We start from the raw sequence: 24,200 nt of genomic DNA, 5'->3' as shown, positions 1-24,200 counted from the left end.
GTCCTGTGTTTTATTTTAGTAACTTATTACAATATTATTGTCAAAAATAATGATATCATGCCTTTCAAGAGTCCTATTGACGTTGTATATTTCTCATTCGTCTTCAAATTAATTTAAAAGGATAAATATTGTACTCTAAGATTTATTTTGGAAGCCCACAGCTCCTTTGTAAGAATACGTACGTAAAGGTAACAAAATATTTATTAAAAGTCAAATCACGATTTTTCTATTATGATCCGGTGCTTTTTAACGAATTTAGCGATAATTATGAAAGAGGTTCTAAAACTTTCCGATCTTGAGTCTTCACCGTGCATTAACTGCCAACAGTTTTAGGTCACTGAGTAGTTAAACAATTCCTGCCACTCCAGTTTTCAAAACAAGACTTTGATTGATGCCGACGCGCGCGAACTTATGCGCGAATTTAATCGAATTAAAATTTGTCAGCGGCTGCTCGTTCATTGTTCGAAGCTCGACAATCTGTTCGTAACGAGTTATTTCAGAACTATTTAAACGTTGAGCATCACATTGTACTTCATTGCCTTTTTTCTCCAGTTTTTTATTATTTTTTATTGCTTATATGGATGGACGAGCTCACAGCCCACCTGGTGTTAAGCGGTTACTGGAGCCCATATACATCTACAGCGTAAATGAGCCACACACCTTGAGATATAAGTTCTAAATTTCTAAGGTCTCAGTATAGTTACAACGCCTACCCCACCTTTCAAACCGAAACGCATTACTGCTTCACGGCAGAAATAGTCGGGGTGGTGCGGACCTAACCGTGCGGACTCACAAGAGGTCCTACCACCCGTAATTACGCGTAATTTTTGCGAGTTTTTGATTTTTATTACACGACGTTACTCCTTCACCGTGGAAGTCAATCGTGAACATTTTATAAGTCGTATTTCATTAGAAAAATTGGTACCCGCCTGCGGGATTCGAACACCGTTGCATCGCTAGATACGAATGCAGCGGACGTCTTATCCTTTAGGCCATGACGACTTCAATACATTCGTGTTAACAAACGACTTATGAGAAAACAATAGGGGGCTTACAATCAATTTTATTGTTCTTAGGTCACACCAGACAAGGTCTGCGTTGCCGTTTATGCAAAATGAACGTCCATACAGATTGTATGCCACAAGTAGGCAAATGCCAAACAAAGTCCCGACTCTTGCGCAGACAGAAAAGCACTTCCGAAATCGAGTCTCACAGAGTTCAAGAGACTGCATTCGAAGATGAAAGTAAGCCTCATTGACCATCATTATTAATACGCATATGTATCAAACAACACTCGCTACATACTTAAGGTAAATTTTCGACTATCATTAGGTGTAAATATTTGAACCGAGATGTTGAAAGTCAATATAAAATAGAAACTAAAATTAATCACTGAATACTTTTCGTTCGTTTTTACTGATAATTATGCAATCCGAAGTCGTGGTAAGTTTTATCCTCATTATGTACATTTCATTTAAATAACACACTATCGTCTGATAACGATTCTAAGACACAAGGTAAAAAAAAATATTCATGAAAACTTCAAATTTACTGAAAACAAAACTACCACTTTAAAATATTATACCATACAATTTTACATTTGCCTTTAAGGTCATCATTAACAATGCAATTTCATACTAATATACACGAGCTACAGCTAACACAATCAGATGCTTAATTCACGTTGTCCAGGAGCGGAAGACGGGTGGCTGCCAGGACAGAGACTCACCAAGATTTCATTCAAGAAATCTGTCGAGTTCGATGATGATTTTGATAGCTTCTGTGACGAGGGTACAGTATGAGTCCAGAGTGACCCCGTGCAACCTCCCGAAGCGTTCGACTATACTAACATTGTAACCATTGTACTAAAAGTGATACCCCACAAACTTGATAATTGTACAAAACCTCACTCACTAACGGCTGCAAACAACCATTAGCGCAACTCGTGTACACAACCTCGCCTTGTTAGAACTAAAACATTGTATTGATTACTTTACGATTTACCAAATCTGTTTAACAGTAACTAATTCAGTCTAGCCACTTTAGATTCTGTGTAAATGTATCATAAGCAATATTATAGGTCTAACGAACGAAACATATTCGCCATACATGTACTAGGTGACCACATTCGTAATCGCGATCCTGATCTAATCGAATTTCGATACTCAGAGGAGGAAGTGGATCAGACCTACCAAGTTCTGAAGCGCGCCAACGAAATATCGAAGCCGGGCGGCGGGGGGCCCGTAGTGCGCGTGTCGGCGCCGGAGGAGTGTCCCGCGGCGCGGTCGCCGGCGAGGCCGTCCGCCGGACTGGCTGTCGCACCCCAGCCTCTCTCTTCCAGCTCAGGTCTGGCGCCGCACCCGAGCTCGATCGCTTCTCGCTCGAGTCGCGCCGTAGGCCGCCGGCCGCCGCGCCGTCCTTCGCTCGGTCGAGGCGCGTGACGGCCGTCCGGCAGCTTTACTCAAATCACTCGTTTTCAGTAGTGTCGAATTGTTTTTTGCACGCATCGTATAGTCGCGGGCGCAGGGCGGGGGCGGGGTGCGGTCGGTACTGAGCGCTGCTTGTCGGTAGGCGCGGCGATGCGGCCTGACGGCGGCGTGCGGCGGAGGCTCTTCGCCGGAGTCAAGAGTTTATCGATGTGGGGCTCACGGTCTCGTCGCGGCTCTCCTCAACACCGATCAATTTCTCTACCGGAAAGTACGCGCCCACGGCTGCCGTAGCGCATCGCTCTAGTCGTCTCACGGCTTTGTTTGTCCAGTCCTCCTGCTGGGTCACGGTGCAACGTTTTTGTTTGTGTCACTTTGTGTGTTCAGTATTTTATGTTATTTTATGTTCAGTTTCGCGATTGCAGTGTTAGTTTAGAATATAGGATTGAACTAGACGAAGCTCGGAAAAACCTTAGATGCTTGAACCTATCCTGCCTAAAGGTTCTGTCACAGGAATGGACAACCGCGATCGAACTTCCCGAACCCAATCATACTTAAATACATTCTTTCGTGTGAAGTGCTGTACGTTACTGTTTTTGTTTCATTTTTTTTTTATTCATTTCATTTATTTTGTTTTGTTCGCACATTATTTTTGCAGAATCGGAGCAGACGACAACGAGACCTTTCGGACAGCCCTTATGTTTCGTTAACGAAAATGGTGATCCACCACCTTCAATTCTCAAGTCCACAGCAAGCGTTCGCAAGAAAAAATGATAAATATATAATTCGGTCCGTCGGGAACGATGTCATTAAATGAGTCCCGCCCATGACAGGGCAGTGCACGCAACGCGGTAGTGTAATTCGTTCTAGAGAACCGCTTCACGGATGTCTTGTTTATACTTTTATAAAATTTACCCCGAAGCGCCCCGCGTACTGTGATATGTAAAATGTTATTGTAATAAAAGTTAAATCTGAGCAACATTTTTTTTCTGATTACCATTTAGCACTGATTTTTAATTATTCGCGTATTACATCCTCCGAGAGAGCGTTTTGATGTAAGTGATGCATGGCTTTCCGAGCGTGCCCCTAACTGCATGTCGTTTTTTGGCGATGATATACGAACAGACACTCGTTATTCCTCTTCACTTGCACCAAATTACCCGCAGCCTTCTCAACCCAGAACTCAGCAACTATCGTATCACGTTTCACGAATCTCTTAATACTTAAAACAAAACTAAATCACGCGCCACGGAAAATATTGTTATCCAACACGAAATTAGAACTCTCATAAATCGACTATCGAAGACTTTTCTGTTTGTTTCGTTTTGTTTGTTCACTTTATGGCGTTATCTATTATTTTTTTTCTCTCTCATTAATTTCAGGGCATTACCTCGGGGCTATTTAGTGATAGTATCAAAACAATTACAGATTAGTTTCCTGTTTACTTGTCCACACAGGTACGATGAAGAACTCGAAGAGTGCCCAAATGTTGAGGCAAGCTGACCGCACCAGTCCCTTACCTGGTACCAATAATGTCTTCATAATAAACGACCCTCGTAGAACTCCACACGTTAGCAATTATGAAAATAATGAAAATTTCATGTATAAGACGAAATCATGTCTTACTGTATCTAAAATTACTGATCACAGGCTGCATCCGAAACATAGAATTCATATCGCAGTAGCTATCATCGATAATTATCAAATTCAATTATTCGAGAATGCGAGGAGTCACACACGTATTTCGGATAGGAATTTCTTCTATACACTTCATCTTTTTCTATCCTGTATCTTATTCTAACTAAAATTTATTAATATTTTTATTTGCACTGCTTTCGCACTTTTTCGTCGTAGTTCTTGTACATAAACTATTATTTTAATTTTATATGTAGCCCTGTTGCGGTGGAAATTGTTTGCCTACTTACAATAATATAATATTTTTTAACATAGTGAACTTTGTTTGTCTTCAATATAGGTACTAACATACATTTAGCGTTAGCTTTGATGAAATGAATTTTAGTAAATGAGTTATTTTTCGTAATAGGTTGTACATTCAAATGAATCTCACATGAAAATCTATTTAATTACCTCTAACTATCGAATCGTAAATATGACAACATATTGTTAAGTAACAAATTTAACACTTTTACACACAAAAATATACTATTTCAATATTGAATAAGTCTTAACATTCAAATTGAAGAATTATGGTAATCTAGGTAAGTTCTCATGCTCACATTGAGTCAAATGTTATAGCACCGCATTCACCGAGACGTCAAAAGTTGAACCTTAGGATGAAGAGCTTGTCGTTGGACTCGCCAGAGTGTGGAGAGCTGAGGCGTCGACCAGCACGAGACCAACAGCCCTCGCAGGGCAGCCGTGTCCTATGTACGAATACATACAGTAATAAAACTACCCGAGTCCACAAAATAATGCTATATGACTTACTCAATCTTCAAACATCGAATTGAAAGGACATCAACACAAACTCCCAAACAGCGACGCGATCATTGATTTATTTCCGACGTTCAGACGTGTACAATAGTGAATTAAGCACATCAAAAATGTTGGAAGTTCGTGACTGACCTTTCTTCGCAGAATATTATTATGAGAATCAACATACCGCACAACAGTCTACTTTTTCTTTTGTAACCTTAAAAACAGATTAATAACAATAGCGTTATTTGGACTTGGGTATTTGATGTCGAGCAGTTTTGTGGGCACAAGCGATGTTTACCAGAGAGAAAATCCCTTCGGCTTAGCTTTTGTGTGTTTTGAAATTTATTGTATTGTTTTAGCACATAGGCGGGTACTTACCGGCCTACTGTCGGACACTTTCTTTTTGATGTTTCCTTGTCTGATTAATTTCCGAATTCTTTTAAAGTTATAAAATGCTGACATTAAACATGGGTGACATTCTTCTTTCTAATATTTAAATGCAGATCGTGTATAGGCACTTTAGACTCTTAAAACTTTCAACGGTGAGAATTCTGATAGAAAAAAATCTGTTACGAATGTATTGTTTTGAATGCGTTTATGACGTAAGTATTTTTTTTTGCATGAGTTTTATGTTTTGTTTTATTTTTCTAGGTTACTGCAGAGCAAATTGCATGAGATATGGCTTTCCTAGAATAAGTAACCACCTCGTTCATAGATACACGTGTTCATGTACGTTCCGTATTGTCATTAATCTAAAACAGGAAAACAGTGATGTAATTTCCGCCTTCTGTGAAACGTACAGATAGACCAGCAAAAACGGTCTGTTATTCCAAGCCTGTCTTCAGTAAGCTTGCTTTATTTGTTTTTCATTAATTTGATAAAACCAAGTAACCGGTACTACATTGTTTTCCTGTGTTATTTAGTAACAAAAAAAAATGTTTTCGAGAATAATTTCTCAAGTACAGAGAACAAGAAACCGTGATGAAAGATATATTTTATCTTAAAAAAATTAAATTACTAATGCTTATACGTATACGACCCAATTGAAATACATTTGTGTATTTAATGAATTTTTATTGTTATCCAAAAATAAATTAGTTTGTGTTGCTATCGGACAATTTGCATGTGCATGTTTGTTTTTAAATTTTCAGCATTAATGAATATCGATTAAAATGTCGTAGCTCCATCATCGCCGGTACATAGCAGGAAGCTATTGAATACGCGTGGAGGTCGCATGAGCAGCGTTGAATTGCCAGACGAACCGGACAAAAGCCTGTCTTCTAACAGCGCAAGTCCGTGCCCTTCGCCAGTTAAACAACAGAGCGTGAGTTTGTTTTTATTATTTCATTATTTGTAGATTACTGCTACTTGTCCATAGAGCGCCTTGTCGTTCAGGGCAAAGTAGAAGGCACCAGACCGCGTGGAAGGGTGCCCATGCGATGGACCTACCAGATCAAGTCGGTAGTTGGCGGCTGTTTGCATGAGTGTACCAGGCTCACCACAAACCGGGAGGAGTGGCGATTGCTCGTGAGGCGCATAACATCTGCCCACAACAATGATGCTTGATGACGACCACGACCGCTCTGACAAGAGTGATACGACATACGAGATACGAGTTATTCAAAGGGTGCGAACAATTGGAACACTATGTGTGGCATAAGCCACGACAGATATTGACGTGTATGGGATTTTACTATAACTTTATAAACGACTGGTTAATAGCAGGGGAATTACTATAATTAGTGTAGATATTATTTTAATCAAGACACTTGTTGATGAAGATGAAGAAAAGGCAATTAACGATTCAGGTTACGGTTTAATAAGCTGTCGCTATGATATTTAAAAAAGGAGTACAGATTTCACTGAAAATATCTATTACTGGAGCTTTTATTAAGAAAATAACACTTCGAATACTTACGAAAAATATAATAAAATATTCAACTCTGAAATTCGTGAGAAGCTAAAGGTGTAAGCAAAAAAATCAATTACGTGAGGCATTTGAGGTGTTAGAGCTCCGAAGCGGGAGCTCGAATGACATACTCGATTTAAAAGTTATCTATTTGTAATTTCAAAATATCCAGTTCACCGATTTGCTAACTGAAGTGGATAATTCAAGAAAATACTTTTACAGTCACTTCTCGGTGGCTCGGGAATTGGAATGATGGGTTATTTTCCAGTGCAATTTCAACGTGCTGAGTTTCGAAACGAAAAGTATTAATTTCAAATATATTTTTTTATGTCATAAACTATTTTTCTAACAAAAAGTAAAAAAAGAGAAAGCTTATTAAAAATATATATATTGTCGTAGATTTAGTGATGCATTCACGACATACGTAGTGGTAAGCTGTTGCCGATATAGATACCTCAACGTGAATTCCGTCAACTTTAAAACCGAAGGTTGAAACACAAAATATGTAATTTACAAATCTTGGAAAAAAAAGCTCTCAGAGGCAACGAAAAATTCAACACGAGATATAGACATTCAAACGTTCACGCAGCCCTAATGTAACATTGTAAATTGTACTGTGTAACGGTTTTTATTTCAAAACGAAACGCATCTCTGCCTTTTTTTTTAAACCTACCTATGCTGATAGCCTTGAGAGGCTATTTCAGCTTCGCCCTTCGACGCAAGCGACGGGTTCGACGAGGACGGTGATCGGTGCTTGTGGTACCTAAAAGCACCGTTAATGGATCAGGAGGATCTGTAATGACGTGTATATCTACCTTGCAGCAGGAACAGAGACAGCGGTGGTTCATGCCCGTGTGCTTCATAATTCCCGATGAATATTTATCTTGACATTTCCCAAAAAAAAAACTTAATTATGAAAATAACTTGCATAAAATATTTTTATTGCGCCTGGACTGCGTCCGAATTGACGGACTGCTGATTTTCGGTGATAACCGCCACTGATATTTATCAGTATTGCCAGGCGCACAGCCAAACTGCTACTTATCACGTATGTTAAAACAACTTTTTCAGAAACATCAACGTCTTCTTCCAACGAATCTGTATGTGATTCTATACAACTTCAAGTCTCGCCATGCTGATGAATTAGATCTTAAAGCTGGTTACAAAGTGACCGTCATCGACACCTCCGATCCTGACTGGTGGAAGGGAAAATGCTTGGGAAAGATTGGATATTTTCCATCTAAATACTGCACAAAATTGCAAGCCGGTGAAAGACCTCTTCAAGTCACCCATAATCTCCAGGTTTGTTTTTATACCAACATTCAAGTTGAATAAACGAGTTCATAAAATTATCTTTTTTTTTAAAGAGAAAATTCTATCCGTTTTGCAATTATTGCATAGTTTTTTCTACGGTATCTGAATAATTAATCAACTAAATCATTTTACACTATAGGATTTAGTATTAATAATTTGATAAAAGTTTTGTTTTGAACAGAAAATCGCACTCGTCGCTTCTTCCATTTGAGTAACAAAAATAATTTACCCACGTTTGGCTTATAGCAAGCAGTATTTGTTTAATAGCCATTGTTCCTTTTGATCAGTATCAACTTAATGTTAAGTGGTTATAGGAGCTACTCCACAGTGATCATCGGTATGAAGTTGTCGTGACCTAAAACGCCCAGTGCATTCGTATCAATTCGAATCTCGCAGGCAGGTACCACTTTTTCTAATGAAATATGTACTTAACAAATGTTAACGAATAACTTCTACGGTGAAGAATCCACCTAAATTATAATTTTCTTATGTAGGGTTTCCTGTGAGCCCACAGAGTAGATACCACCACCCTGCGTATTTCTGCCGTGAAACAGTCGCAAGCATACGTTTTTGTTTGAAGAGTGGAGTACCCGTTGTACTGTAAAACTGAGACTTAGAACTCATGTCTCAAGGTGGGTAGTGGCATATACGTTGTGGATGTCCATGGACTCGTGGAATCATTTAACACCAATTGAACCGTGAGCCCGGCCACCATAAGCTAAGCAATAAATAAAAGTCTGAATATACATATCCACACCGAGACATGAAAATATTGAAGTACAGATCCAGCGAGCTTATGATACACCCTACCATCAGACTATCGCTTATAGACAACATAAGCCCACTTTTTGATACGATTTGCTCGCCACCCACCGTAAATTAATAGTGCAATAGTATAAACCTTTCTTGGACTGCCAACAACAGCTGTACCAGTCTCAGTTCTTTTGCAAAAGGTGCCATGCAAACATAATGCATTATTTTTAAAAGATTAGATGACACATTAACTTTGTGCCGACAACTCCAAACTCCAGGTGTCGGACGGAGACAATGGACTGATGCTGCTCCGTGACCAAATCGTGATCCAAGTAGGTGACGAAGTGGACGGAATGGTGATGATCAGATCTGGCGACAATCGCCAGGGAGTATGCCCAATTAAATTTCTTCAGGAGGTGTGACGCTTCAGGCTGCCCAACTTCGATTTAATGAAGGCATGTATAATTTTTAACATATAATATTTTTTCTTAATTATTACACGTTGTATTGTTTATGAATCGGGTATCAAATGATCCATTTCTATTTTCACATGACTGTACTGACTGTATCTGACAACACTGAGAAAGATTGCATTCGACATATTAATAATATAGCCGATTCGATTATTTATAAATTTATAGGAGTTACATTTTTTAAGAATTGATTTTTTAAGGTATATTAATTATTTATTTACAAATTGTCGCCTACACGATGAAACACCAAAATATGGGTTAATACAATTTGCAACCATATATGTATAATTGACTATTAACTAACCCTATATACAGTAAATACCGCCACCCTTAAGACTTGATATCTATGTCTCAAGTGTATTGTAATTACGTAAATTAATTTTTTTTGGGGTTGATTTTATTACACGATGCTATTCTTCATCGTGGAGATGATTCGTGAACATGAGGCATGGACGTATTTCTTTACCAAAATTTGTAATTGTCTAAGGGACTTTAAACACCAACGTCGTCATATCTTTAGTTCCCTACCTATTCGCGGGTAGCCTTAGAAGCTATTTCAGCTACGCTCGGACTGGTAAATGAGATCACGGGCTCAATCTAAGTGAATTTGCTAACACTAGCCCTGCAGCAGTGCTTCGCAGAATCTACCACCGGATCGGTATCCCGAACCACTGAGTCTTAAGATCCGGCGAGAGACTTAGTGGGTGTCGCATCGGTCGCTACGAGTACATCAGACGTTTTATTCTTTAGAGTTTAGACCACGATGAACTACTGAACTATAAACTTTGGTTTTTCTGTTACCAAATTCTATTATCCACATGTGTTAGCTAGATGTAATTAGGTGAACCGCCCGCTTATTTACCCTCGACTGGAATAAATTTGGAAAGTTTTTCAATTACTGTATGATAAATAGATCTTAGGGTCCATCTAGTGTTAAATTAACGGAAGCGTTCCTTTTAAAACTTATTTTATTTATTTATCTCGTTTACTTCAGATATTACATCCATATTACATTAAAAATAACATTTCACATGGAATACAATAACAAAATAAAAACAACAAAAACAATTTCGGAATAAAATAAAAACAAAACTACCTTAACCTATAGGACTTATAATTATAATTAATACTTATAATTATACTTACCTTAACTATATATTGTTATTTATATATTATAAATAAAATCATTACATAACACTTAGTTGATAATAAGACAAATACAAAATTAAAAATAAAAACGTAACCAAATTACCTAATCTTCAACGCTGTTCTAAAATAATAGTCTGCTCGAATAAACAAGCTATTTCAAGGAATCGTTAAAATTCACAATAATAACAATAGCTCCGACAAAAAGTCATGCAAACTAATGTAATTCATGGTTTATATTTGGCGAACTCATTTTCAATTTGTTTTGCTATTATTTTCATGACCTTTACGAGGTCGCCTTGTGGTAATAACCGAAGCAGTTCATCAACCGTATTAGCTTGAATATCAATTATTTAGCGTGACTGCGTTTAATAGGTGTATTTTTACAAAGTAATGAATAATATACTTACATTTAATTTTGTTGTCAAATAAATTTCAGTAGCATCTTTTTTAGTTTCATTTTTCTTATAAATGTTTATATTAGTTGAGTTCGATTTTCCATTTCATTTAATAAATATATATATTTTATATATATTTTTTGATTTTCATTCGTAATATTTACGTGTTTGGATTACACAGTTTTCAAATAAAAAGAGAGAGAAAGAGAATATACTTTATTGCACACCAAAACACAAATAAGATTTAAAAATAGTCAAAAACCAGATACAATAGGCGGTCTTATCACTAAAAGCGATCTCTTCTAAACACACGTTTTATCCACAGAAATTCTGAAAAAGATACAGCAGGTATATATATTACGGTGTGCTATTATAAAATTTACAGTGGTCTATCAAAATAGTCCGAACCTTAAAACTGCAATAATACAAAATTTCAAGATACTATCGTACCATGTTCGTTCGATGTTGTCAATATTTATATGTAACGTTACATTAAAGGATTTGTATTTTTTATTTGCTGTCAAGTAAAAGTTATTTAGAACAAGCACTGATTGATACGTTATTGTTAATATACTCGTATAATAATGCAGAACGAATATCTTACTGCGAAATAAGATATCTTGAAGGTGACCGTTTCATCGTTTTAAATGTCCTTGAGAAATTACTAAATATAGTCAATGTATAGGCCGATGCAAATTTTGAAAAGTTTTGAACAAATTACATCAGTCACAACACGAATGCCCGGAATTATGAACTTGAACTTGAACTTATTGAACATGCCCTAAACAGTCGTCCTAACCTATTTGAAGTAGTCGTGGCCTAAGAGATAAGACGTCCGGTGCATTTGTGTTGAGCGATGCACCTGTGTTCGAATCCCAGGCGGGTACCAATTTTTCTAATGAAATACGTACTCAACAAATCGATTGACTTCCACGGTGAAGGAATAACATCGTGTAATAAAAGTGAAACCCGCAAAATTATAATTTGCGTAATTACTGGTGGTAGGACCTCTTGTGAGTCCGCACGAGTAGGTACCACCGCCCTGCTTATTTCTGCCGTGAAGCAGTAATGCGTTTCGGTTTGAAGGGTGGGGCAGCCGTTGTACCTATACTGAGATCTTAGAACTTATATCTCAAGGTGGGTGGCGCATTTACGTTGTAGATGTCCATGGGCTCCAGTAACCACTTAACACCAGGTGGGATGTGAGCTCGTCCACCCATCTAAGCAATAAATAAAAAATAAAAAAAGACACTTCATTCAGATCCTCCCGATCCATTAACGGGGCTTTTAGGTACCGCAAGCACCGGTCACCGTCTTCGCCGAAACCGTCGCAACCGACGAAAGACTCGACGAGTAAATTAACCCATAGACACAGCTCACTGAATTACTCGCCGGATCGTCTCAGTGGGTAGCGTTTCCGATCCGGTGGTAGATTCTGCGAAGCACTGCTCTTGCTAAGGCTTGTGTTTACCATTCGGTCTACAGGATCGGGTAGTTTCCAACGGCCACGACAAGAGGGTTCTCATGTCGTGCCGCCTTCTCAAAGTGTATAGATACTATCATCCAGCAAATACGCTCGGGCATCTACCGTTACATACCTAATTTAAATTTCCAGAAGCGAGGATCCCTTACAGACGAGTCGAAGTTCTACCACCCGCCGAAAATGATTCAAAGTGCACCAGTCACACCATGCGACAGCGAATCGACTTGGTCGGAAAGGAATTGGTCGAAGTACAACAATGGCAGCTCCCCAACATACGTTAGATCAGGGTACGATAAATACGATAGTTATATAGGAAACGACAGTACGGGCCTTGATGAGGACGTCCACAGAGTTTACGCGGACGGCATGTGGTGGTGGCAGAGACCGTTGGGCGTTCGGCGGGATCACTGCCAAAGGTGTGGGGCTTCGTCTTCTAAGAGGCCTTTGAAGATGATTCCGTGTGCCGGAACAAGTCAAGACGTACCAAACCACTTACAACCCAGACCGATGCTATCCCGCGAACGGCCCTTGCGTTTCGTAAAACAACTCTTTTTGTAATTCTAGACCAGGGGTGGCCAACTTGATTACCAGAACTAAGATCTACTGTCTACTGACGAAACACCCTGCGATCTACCGATGACATTTGAAATTTAACGAAACAATGTAGTTCAGTATACAAAGAAGTAGTATATTTTCTTTTATTCCTCCTCCTTGCGTCAATAATCCTCAATGCTGAGGGTTGTGGCCTCCTCTAAAAACTTTCTCCTGTATTATCCTGCGCCATTCCTGCCTATCCTCGGCTTTGTGGATAGCAACGTGGACCGTATCTGGTCCGGCCATCTGTTACCAGCAACAGCAGCATTGTTTCTTTTATTAAAAATTTAAAATACACCTAAAATTATATAAAAGAGAAATGTTGTGTAGAAGAGAGCATAAATAATGTGACGTAATGGTCGTTAACAAATGATACAAAACGGAGAAGATGCGTGCAGCAATTGGTGATTACGTTGCTTTATATTTTTTGTCTTGCCAGGATCGACTGATGTAATAGCCATGATCGACCGGTCGATCGCGATATACTGGTTGGCCACCCCTGTTCTAGACAATTTAGCCTAATATTTTTACAGATTGATTTTTTGTTCACACATTTGTAGGTTTGAACGTAGACGTATGTTTGTTCCACTAATATTATTATGTATATTTTAAAAATAGTAGAATAGATATTAAATTATAATTAACGTGGAACTTACTACAAAATATCCTTAAAATTTGATTTAAGGATTGTGTTCCAGCTTCCAGTGTGTGTCTGTTTCAAACGCCAATTTGTGATGTGTAAATGTATTTTTAATGCACTTTTGTTAAAAAATGAGCAATTTTTTAATAAGGCTTAGGTCCTATTGCATAGTCTAAATGAAAACCAATGTAGTAAATAGTACAGTAGTTTTATAAATAAATAAAAACGTAGATAGCATTTAATTTCTTAGTGCTATTTAACAAAATTAGTATTCGTAATTTAAATCGTGCGAATTAAGAAATTTTATTATGTATTCTAAAGGCACATTTCATCACTCTATGATAATAATCCAATTGGTATGTATCTTATGAATTCAAATATAGCGTTCGGGTGATTTTCATAATAGTGATTAATAATTCCGGCAAATTTTGAGATCGACCTTTTTTTTAGTTATTCCTATTATGGTTACATAACCACACCCTGTAGCAATTAGGGACAGTTAGGGATAATACAAAATTTGAAAACAGTGAATCCGAAAAATACTCGTAAAAAGAATATTTTAATTGTTTATTTATATGTTTTTTCACCATATTTAACTATACATCGCGGTTATAGATTTAGCTGTCTTTTTCCAGTTTAAAAATCATACTGTATAGAAAGCTATAAAATACTATATATGTATATAGTAAAAGATTTACTTAGATATTAAATCAAAGCGATTTTATTAAATTTATTGAAAAATTCTCGGCCTATTGAAATATTAAGAGTTTATGTTCCTTCCAAATTTACAAAATTTGTGACGAGGGATGTTTTTGTAAATTATATTGTAGTGACTATGTATTATATGTACTATGTATATAAAATATTACTATTTGCACGAAAAAGTCCTTTTTCTGCAAAAAAATACTTGCCTACATATCATTTACAAACTAAATGGTTTGATACAATCTTGTTTTCAAGAATTACGCGGCCATTGATTCAAAGCTCCAGTAAATTTAAACATTCCATTGTGTGACATTAGTTCGCATGTAAAAAAATTAACGATAAATTCTAGAAATAAAATCAATATTGTCATAGAATAATGCGACAAGGTGCACTTATTGCTATTTTAGAGAAGGCTTATCTTTAAGAAATTATAATAATCCCACACCTATGCGGACAAAAGCTTGTTCATTTACTCTCAGTGAGGGTTAAGTAAGAAGTTATAATTGTCAATGGACGATAAATCTTAAACGAATTTCGTACGAAGTAGGCAATCCACTAAATCGTGCCCGATCATTGAATCAAAATGATTTGTTTTAGGCAAGTTAAAATTGATTAATAAAGATAGCTCTTGTCTTGTCTCGTTACTTAAACTTCAATGCAACAATTCAGTCGAATATAGTAACAACATACGCACAGTCTTATAATATCCAAAGGAAAACACAAACTGATTTCAATCTGTATGAGTTAAATCTACTTAAACACAAAAAACAACGAAGTAATGAGGTAAAACGAGATATGAAAGACCATCAAATAATCTACCATTCATTATAGCGAATTATTTTAATAGAAATAACAATTTAGCATTACTTAGGAACTATTCAAGTCAGAATTTTAGTGCTGTCAGTTTTCAATGAAATCGCCATGAAAACTGTTTTTTTTTTGTGATCGAAAATCATAATAGCCATTTTATAGGCTGCGGTAAAGTATTAACCTATAAAGTACCTAACTATATAAATACATTACATTAATAATCGTAGTAACTTACTATTAAGGTAGTTTGAAAACTTATTCATTAATCTATTACGTCTGTTAACCATAGTACAATCGTCAGTAGATTGCAATGTTAGCATGTAAAAGTGGAAACAATATAATAAAAATAATTAGTTATTTGCATTCCTTTATCGTTCATAACGCATTAGGTTAATTAACTCATTGTTTGACATAATATGGTGGCCATAATATCGCTTTGGTACGTTTAGAAACTTAGCAATAAAGTATATGAATGATAAAACTATGTTTCCTTATATGATCTATTTATTGAATCAATGTTGACAAAATGTATATTATGTATTGCACATTAATACTTAAGCTTTGACGTAGAAGTCTAAAATTCTGCATTAAATGTTATAGTTTGTAGTGTCTGTGGTAATTGAACCTTACTAGTGTTGGCCTAGTGGTCATAATCAGATAACAATCCAAGAAGCCATAATCATTGACACCTAAAGAATTAGATTCATTTTACGTATTTTCTCTTGTGTTATTATAAACAGTAGGTATTTATTAACAGTAATCTGAACAAACAAGGGAAGAAGCGCAACTGTTTTGTCTTTGCCTATTTATTTATAGATACTGATTCAATACAAATTATGTCATTCGACTTTTTTCGATTATTTTATCATTCTTAATACTCCACTACATAACAGGGTATTCGTTATCTCCTAAAACAATATACTTAGCGTCATTAACTTGAAACATACTTAAAATATTTATGTACTTTTCTCCCACATTCCTTCTTCATTAGGGGGGAATTACTTCATTTAAATAAATAAAATATTAATTTTGGATGTATGTCGTCCGTCCCAATTCATTTTTATGAATTAAATGTTGATGAAATTATGGTAATATTTAATTAAATTGTTCTCTGTTGGCTTGTTCTGTGAGTTACATTGATTTAAATTAATTGTTATGCTTTTTCTTTGACCTGAATAATAAATAGTATTGTCAAAAGGAGTCATAGTCAATAGAGTTCAGACCTAAGTATTATTTATAATACTAATAATAATAGAGGCCCACATGTTTTTTTTTCTCTACACTAAATAATTTATTACCTTAACGAAATATGATTTTAGAGATAAAATTTCATGAATTTAAAACAACAATATACACAATAACACAATAAATAAACAAACTTAATTAACGTTTTTAACATTATAAATGTTTTCACTTATTTAGTTGGATAAAATTATTTAGGAATATTGTGTTCTTTTTTTTATAATAAATAAACTTTAAAATAGTAAAAAAAATAAAAAATAAAAATTATTTAATCAATTGAGTCCTCTTCGAAAAACAGAACCAAATATATATTTTAGGTTAGATATAATTAGAGGATTATATTGTACTTAGATGATAGATATAATTAAAATTATATTAAGTGTGGTCAAATCCCGAAAATTGCACGCTTATAAAGTCCCTAGGAATATTTTACACTATTTTATGTAACAGTTAGGTCGGGCAAAAACAAAATGGATTTATTGATTTACCTTAGTTTAATTTATGTGCTTTTAAAAAGTAGATAATTATTTATAGTTTTAAAGAAGACAATTACCAGTAAAGTGATCTTCCAATCACATAAGCAAATTAATAAGTAAGTCAAATTAAAACAAAAATATTGATATGAACAGCAAAAAGATGGATTCAATTCTCTTACGTATTACTTATTGAAAAATAATAAACAAATAGAATTGAAATAACTAAACCCATCGTTTAACTTTCTTCCCGCTGTTTTGTTTTTCATAAAAATTATATTGTCAAAGTTTATTTAAACTCTCCGAACCGCTTTTAAAGCTTACGAAAGTTTATCTGAACTTATTTTATTATTATATTAAAAAAGCAACGAATTATTCAATAGTCGTTATTGAATTGACCTTAGCTTTAGCTGAATGCAGTCATCGTGATTTTGTGGTATTATTAGAGATTAAATTCAATCTCACTCTGCAGAAAAACAGAGCAACGTATTTTTTTATTATTTACACATCAAAATATAATGTTTAAAAACTGCCCCAAGTTCATGAAATATATATACTACTTTATTTGCATCTTAATGTTTTATTGCTTTCGATGACAAGTCCAACGTGTATTAATCTAATATCTACCGCAAAGAACAGGAGTTATTAGAATCCTTGGAAGAATCTAAACTTAGCACAAGGAAGGTTGTCAAACGCTGCGAAAACACTAAGTGGATTATATACATTGTAGGAGTTGATGATTGAACTTTTCTAAATATGTTAAAACGCCCCAGTCAAGATGTCGTACCCATCCTTATATCAAAGCAATAGTAAATGGAAATTATGCAAGTATGAACGAAATATATAAAAAAAATGGTATTTTGGAATTAGCCGGAAACTAAGTGTAACTTGACACAACGCACTGCAGCTTGGGATTGAACTTAAATTAAAAAAGTGTAGATCGGTCTCGATATGCGTATATTATGTTATTTTAGTATAAAATAATTGTTTATTTCCGTCAACAATGCATTTATTTGTCAAGGGATTAATTAAACTGTTGTGTTTAGATTAAATAAATATCGTGAGATAATTCGTATTGTTTTATTTGTAAATCTTACCTAAAACATTAATCGAATGTTACCTTATTATTGAGACCAGAACAAAGCAAGGGCTTCAACATGGATTCTCTGTAAAATTGAATGCTTACAAAATCTAAATACGTAGGAACGTTATGGGCTTACACAGATAACGGCTGCGGTTAATAGAATTCATAGTATAAGTAAATATTACCACAAACTTTATATAAAAGTTGTGACGTCAGCGTTGAAATTAATTTAAAAAGCTGTAATTTAGCATTATTATTTGTAAGACGAGTACTTCTACTAATAGAACTTCGTAGTGATTGCATCTCGCTATTCGCTATAAAGGATATTCGTCTCGAGCGATGCGACTATGCTAGAGTCGAAATCCTCCAGACAGAGGTACCAATTTTCTAGTGAAATACGTACTTACCACGAATAGTTTTCACGATGAAGAAATAAGAATGAGAGAGAGAGAGACAGAGAGAGAGAGAGAGAGAGAGAGAGAGAGAGTTCTTTATTGTACACCAAAAAACAAATAAACAGTTACGTACGAGAAAAAAATTTAACCTCTAAATTGCTAATTTGCGTAATTATTATATAATTGAAAATATTGAAATAATAGAACCTCAAGTGTCCGTGAGTGGCGTCATTCATGTTGAAGGATTTTGAATAGTATTTATTTTATTATATTTTTTTATTGCTTATATGTGTGGACGAGCTCACGGCCCACCTGGTGTAAAGTGGTTACCGGAGCCCATAGACATCTACAACGTAAATGCCGCCATACACCTTGAGATAAGAGTTCTAAGGTCTCAGTATAGTTACAACGGCTGCCCCACCCTTCAAACCGAAACGCATTACTGCTTATTAGGAAGGGTGGTGGTACCTACCCGTGCGGACTCATAAGAGGTCCTACCACCAGTAATTACGCAAATTATAATTTTGCGGGTTTTTGATTTTTGTAACAAGATGTTAATCCGTCACCGTGGAAGTCAATCGTGAACAATTGTTAAGTATGTATTTCATTAGAAAAATTGGTACCCGCATGCGGGATTCGAACACCGTTGCATCGCTAGATACGAATGTAAAGGACGTCTTGTCCTTTAGGCCACGACTTCTTCAGCCTGAATGCGTGCTCCTGGCTTATGAAAATGTTCGGATTATTGAAAACTGTCGGACATCACGAACCATTTCGAATGGAGATGGAACTCGAGACTTTGCTGCGAGTTGTACTTAATACCGTAAGCTACCGGAAAAGTCTCCGGAAGAGCTACTTGATATTATATCGCCGTTTTATTTATCATTGCACCATCTGACGGCACATCCAAATTCAACCTTATAACCACCTACCATACGACACTAGAATGAGATGTCCTTCCTTCCTTTATGAAAAGAATTAACAATGGCAGGCCATTGCCTGTGACAATGCTGATCTCCATGAGCGACAATGACTATTTAGAATCAGGTAGACCTCATGAGTATCTGCCTGGTAAGCCGTACTAACCTTAAAGTAAATCTTCTCAAACCGGACCGTTTCATTGATTTAAGACAGAAATAAGCAATAATGGTAATAGGTATCTTAATCGTAGGTGCAATAAATATTTCATTGGGACAGTGGCAGATCGTTTCTGGATACTCGTAAGTCAATAGTCATTAAAACTACGTTGTCTATGGATGTATTTACGTCTACATGTCTATTAGTTCGTAAAATGAACATAACTTTGTTTACCCGTGGTGGTTTTTTTTCCTTCTTCTTCTTCTCAAACGTGTCACTCTTGACAGAGTGGTCGTGGTCGTCATGTAGTGTTGGAAAGGGCAGACTTGATGCGTCTCACGATGTCCCGCCATCTCTCCCTGCTCGAGGCCATGCTACTGCACTCATTTAGAGGACCTCCCACTGCAGTTTTAATTTGGTCGGTCCACCGCATTGGTGACCTCCCGCGCGGTCTTGTACTATCAACCCTTCCCTGTACAACGAGGCGTTCTATGGACCGGCCATCTCGTCGCGACACGTGTCCTAAGAAATCCACCATTCGAGAATGTACTATAGCAAATAGACGCTGCTTGATGCCGAGTTCCTGATGTATCGAGAACAACGTTGGCAACAAGTCGGTCCACGAAACTGCAAGCATTCGTCTCCAGCACATTTCCAGAGCGTCTTTTTCTTCCTTTCCACATCCCGCACGGTCCACGTCTCAGCAGCGTATAGAAATATTGAGAATATTAGTGTTCTAACGGGCCTGATCTTTGTGGTTTTGGTTATATTTCTATTTCTCCATACTTTCCTCGGCCCGTCCATCGCCGACCTCGTGACAGCCATGCATGCGCCTTTTGATTTCGTCCACGCATCCGCCATTATTTGAGATTAAAGTTCCAAGGACTGGACCACGTCGCAACCCGCTATTTGAGTGACATCCGGCGAGTTATTCTTAGCGCGATCGACAATCATCATCTTGGTCTTGCTGCGGTTAATCTTCAATCCAAACTCAAGGCTCACACGTTCCATCCTCGACAGTAACTCCCCCAAGCATTGCGCATTAGTTGCAAACAAATTTGCAAATCAGTTTTTTTTTCTTACCTATGCTGATAATCTTGAGAGGCTATATCAGCGATACCCTAGCGTGTCTCAAGCCGGAGGTGCTACTATCATCGGATCGGAAACGCGACCTACTGAGAAGATCCGGCGAGAAACTCGGTGAGCCTGGGGGTTAATTTACTCGCCGAGCCCTTCGTCGCGAGCGACAGGTTCGGCGAGAACCTGTGGAGGTGCGTATTTTGCTTGATGTAACACGGTATGCCTCACGTATAGGTTATTCTATCTATTTTTGCCGCGAACCAGTAATTTCATTTCGGTTTTCCTAAAGCAACCATGCTTGGTTACCTTTTTATTTTTTATTCCGTACCGAACGGGTGCCCGAGCACATGGCCTACCTAGTGCTAAGTGATTTACGGAGCCTATGGATATTGTATCGTGAAAGCCGCGACCCACCTAAGATATGAAGTATGACTTAGTGGCTGTGCTATCCTTTACCCGTACAATTTTTCCTCTCTTTGATAATCAATTTTATTTTCATTTTATTATTTAATCGCTATAAACGATTCTGAACGCTAACGCACCTTTACAAAAAATGTTAGTATCATTAAAATAAATGTCTACTAAATATAAATTTTATTTAACCATAATTTTATTAAAACCAAACTAATTCAAGATTTCATGAAATTTCTATGGTTAAGGCTGTTGTAATGAAAAAAATGGATGATACTTAGATTAAAATGATACGAATACTTAATAATTCACTATTAAATTGTGAAAAAAAGTATCATTTGCACGAGATATTCCATGTTCTTGAATTATAAATTCTAAAGAAAGTATCGAACCGAAACAGTGTGTCATGCTACATGCGCAGGCCAACGTTGTTCTCGAGTGTCGACCCTACTATTCGCCTCGCGGCGTGTGTCGATAACCCTGCAGCAGACGCGGCCGCCGGCAGCCAACAGAACGTCTGCGCTGTAGCGCTGACTTGCGCTGGCCGGTGACCGCTAACATCTCGCATTCTCACACAAACTTACTATCACGCACAGGCAGAAAGACACGAGGCCCAAGGCAGTCTTACGTTGGACTGGTGGTACACATAGCGATCCAATCAAGGTATTTACAAGTGTCATGAACAACGACGTATGTTTTCAGATTTTGACCTTAACGCTTCAGTCTAATAAGGACTTATAAACGAGACAACAAAAGAGATTACGTTTTAAAATGTTTCGTTGGCGACTTATTATTCAATATAAGGAAACAAAATGGCCCCACTCCAGTGCCGCCTCAATACATTCGGATTCCTCTACACAGATGGCAGCACTAAAAATATTTGACATTCCACGAATTCCGATCGTAGTGGGCTCGGCTCAAATGTCAAACGCGACTACTTCGTCAACAGAGTCGTGGCGCGGCAGTTGGATTTTACGAAATAACAACAAATATTTACTTCATCAGTGTTTGGCGAACGATGATTATTAATTATTAGAAATCTGTATAATTTGCGTCGCAATAAGTTACATCGCGATTCTTTACATACCGAGTTTATCGGGGACTGGTAAACGTTTACGATACATTCCTATTGATTTTCGTACTTCGCCGGTGTAATACAGCTTATCATGAAATAATTTATAGTAAATATACGCTTCTGGATTCTAAGTTTGAATACAACTCGTTAAATTTCGGGACTTTCTGTCGCTGTGAGAAAGTTAATTCGGATTGTTGTTGGACGTCGTGGGAAATCATCAATATCGTAAGTACTTACAATGTTTTTACTCTATAAAACTGTGTTTTTTTTTCTTGAGAACTATCAAACTTCCTGTACAGAGTTTCAATGCCAGTTCCTATAATGTAATTCTTGTTCAATGAAAACATTTAGTTATTTATTATATTTCCTTCATAAAATTAGGCTCAGACTTAGATTCGGGCCCAAGATCAATAATGGTTATGAGATCGCTTAAATAAATACCTTAGTAAAAAAAACATTGCTCAGAAATGAGTTACATACCGGTTCGATTTGCAATTGGCGAGTACAAAAAATTTCGCCTCTAAGTACTTCGGTATTCGGCGAAGGCTGATAGCTAGTCCACGGCGTGGAATCTCGCGAACATAATAGCGTGGAATGCGAACATTCGCGCGGTACACATGCATGTGGCCCGCACGTTGATAACGACACGATAAAACGTTCACTGATTGCTCAAGACCATCATACTCATCGTATTTATAAATCATTTTATTCATTTTAGTTGGTTATTTTATGCATTCGGATAGAAATTTGGACGTTTGCGGTAAACAATTTAGGAGGTATCTGCTCTTTTTCAAATCAATCCAAATTATATACAAATGTAAATAAATGAAACAATATAGGTACTATTACCTAAATTAATTCCAATTGCCAAATACATTTTTGCTCTAGAATATTATTGATATGCTGAAAATACATTATTAACGAAAAACAAAATTATTATGATCTTCCCAGCCTAAATTGTTCTGTAAACTTATTGCCTCTAAAATTTGATTTATGCTGAGTAGGTACATAAAACAATGGAATCTTAGAATAATTAGAACGCGTATCAATCTCATTAAGGCTCTGTAGCTTTTTAAAAATTCATATTTGATTATTGTACCTTAAAAAAGTTTTGATGTTAAATGTAAAAAGAATATATACGTCAACGATATGTAAAGTATTAAAAGTATTATACAGTAAACAGTTTTATCAAAAACACACACTAAACCGGACGCCCAGCAAAGAATTTCCGTTAAAATTTCGCTTTAAACTAGATAAGCATTACCAAACAACACTACCTATACACAGTGCATTAAATCGAATTTTATTGGCATATCTATGATATAAAAAAAAATTAAATTCTTCTAATAAAAAAAAAAAAAACTAAGCAGATACAGTCTAACAAACACGTCTTTATTAACAAATGGTAAGTAAGTAGGTATTACATAATAAGTTCAAATATGTATTCCAATTTTAAAACGTCCACGTTATAATATGGCTGAATCAATGCTCAGTTATTCATATTAAAAAAAATACAGTTAACTACGCATGGATAACTATATAGTCAGTTTTACAAATGGAACATCTGCCGTAGTTCCCTCGTTCCCCTTGCACCACGTGCGCAGGCGCAGCAGGGGTGGCGAATGTCGTAAAAGAATTCACCCCAAATGCGGGCTACCATTAAACAAGCAACTTTCAAAGTAATCCAAACCTTACTGTGTGAGAAGTAGAACGAAAGTCGTTTTAGAATACGTTTAACTGAAATAGAGAATTATTTTTAACGCTCGGAATGTCAAGGTTTCGACCACCATGTGGTTTTCGTTGGTGACTGGCAGGTGATAACAATCCATGATGCATTTTAGATGAAAAATAATGTAACCTTTAAGAAATATTATTTTTGAATTACCTATTTACAGAGCATCTAACGTATGCAAAACTTCCGGAATTTGTGCAAATGTTTGTTTAGATTCAAAACGATATAATTTTAAACAGGACTTTAATACTTAGATATGTGATATATCTACAACTTCAATCAAATAAACGCAACACAATGTAACAACATATTTTGTTTGAATTAAAACCCATCTTTTTTACTTGACAACAATCTGAGACAAAAAATATTATAAATAAATTTGGTTTACGTGTCTATTATTTTTTTAACAAAAGAGGTATAATAATAGCCAAACTATTATTAAACCATTTTTATCCATATGTAGCTCTACGCAGAGTCTTATTTTGAGCCCAATCTTAATAGAATAAAAGAAAAAAATCCCTGAAAAGTGTGTTTAAAAATT

General features: G+C 36.3%; 2 protein-coding genes across 25 annotated transcripts in view; both read left to right on the top strand.

Moving 5' to 3' along the window:
- Nucleotides 1-17,876, top strand: part of Stacl (SH3 and cysteine-rich domain-containing protein) — a 182,620-nt gene extending 164,744 nt beyond the window's left edge. For 3 of the 23 annotated variants that reach the window (XM_089736866.1, XM_089736887.1, XM_089736867.1), the window contains 11 exons: nt 1,077-1,244; nt 1,693-1,791; nt 2,170-2,346; nt 2,572-2,697; nt 3,884-3,949; nt 4,683-4,814; nt 5,517-5,594; nt 6,047-6,189; nt 7,846-8,076; nt 9,120-9,296; nt 12,474-17,876. In XM_089736866.1, coding sequence (XP_089592992.1) covers nt 1,077-1,244; nt 1,693-1,791; nt 2,170-2,346; nt 2,572-2,697; nt 3,884-3,949; nt 4,683-4,814; nt 5,517-5,594; nt 6,047-6,189; nt 7,846-8,076; nt 9,120-9,263 — 1,364 coding nt within the window. In that variant the 3' untranslated portion in view covers nt 9,264-9,296; nt 12,474-17,876. The remainder of the gene's footprint in view (nt 1-1,076; nt 1,245-1,692; nt 1,792-2,169; nt 2,347-2,571; nt 2,698-3,883; nt 3,950-4,682; nt 4,815-5,516; nt 5,595-6,046; nt 6,190-7,845; nt 8,077-9,119; nt 9,297-12,473) is intronic. The other 20 variants (XM_089736878.1, XM_028182805.2, XM_089736870.1 and 17 more) reach the window with 19 other exon arrangements.
- A 3,543-nt stretch (nt 17,877-21,419) lies between these two features.
- Tgi (Tondu-domain-containing Growth Inhibitor) overlaps nt 21,420-24,200 on the top strand; it is a 30,257-nt gene continuing 27,476 nt past the window's right edge. The window contains exon 1 of one of the 2 annotated variants that reach the window (XM_089736889.1): nt 21,420-21,515. The gene's annotated coding sequence lies outside the window, so the exon portion shown is untranslated. Of the gene's footprint in view, nt 21,516-21,661; nt 22,153-24,200 lie in introns of those variants that run through there. The other variant, XM_028182764.2, reaches the window with a different exon arrangement.

This window comes from Bombyx mandarina, chromosome 22 (genome assembly GCF_030267445.1).
Source record: "Bombyx mandarina strain Sakado chromosome 22, ASM3026744v2".
NCBI lineage: Eukaryota > Metazoa > Arthropoda > Insecta > Lepidoptera > Bombycidae > Bombyx > Bombyx mandarina.
The sequence above is the reverse complement of the archived record's forward strand: the minus strand, read 5'-3'. Positions and strand labels throughout refer to the sequence as shown.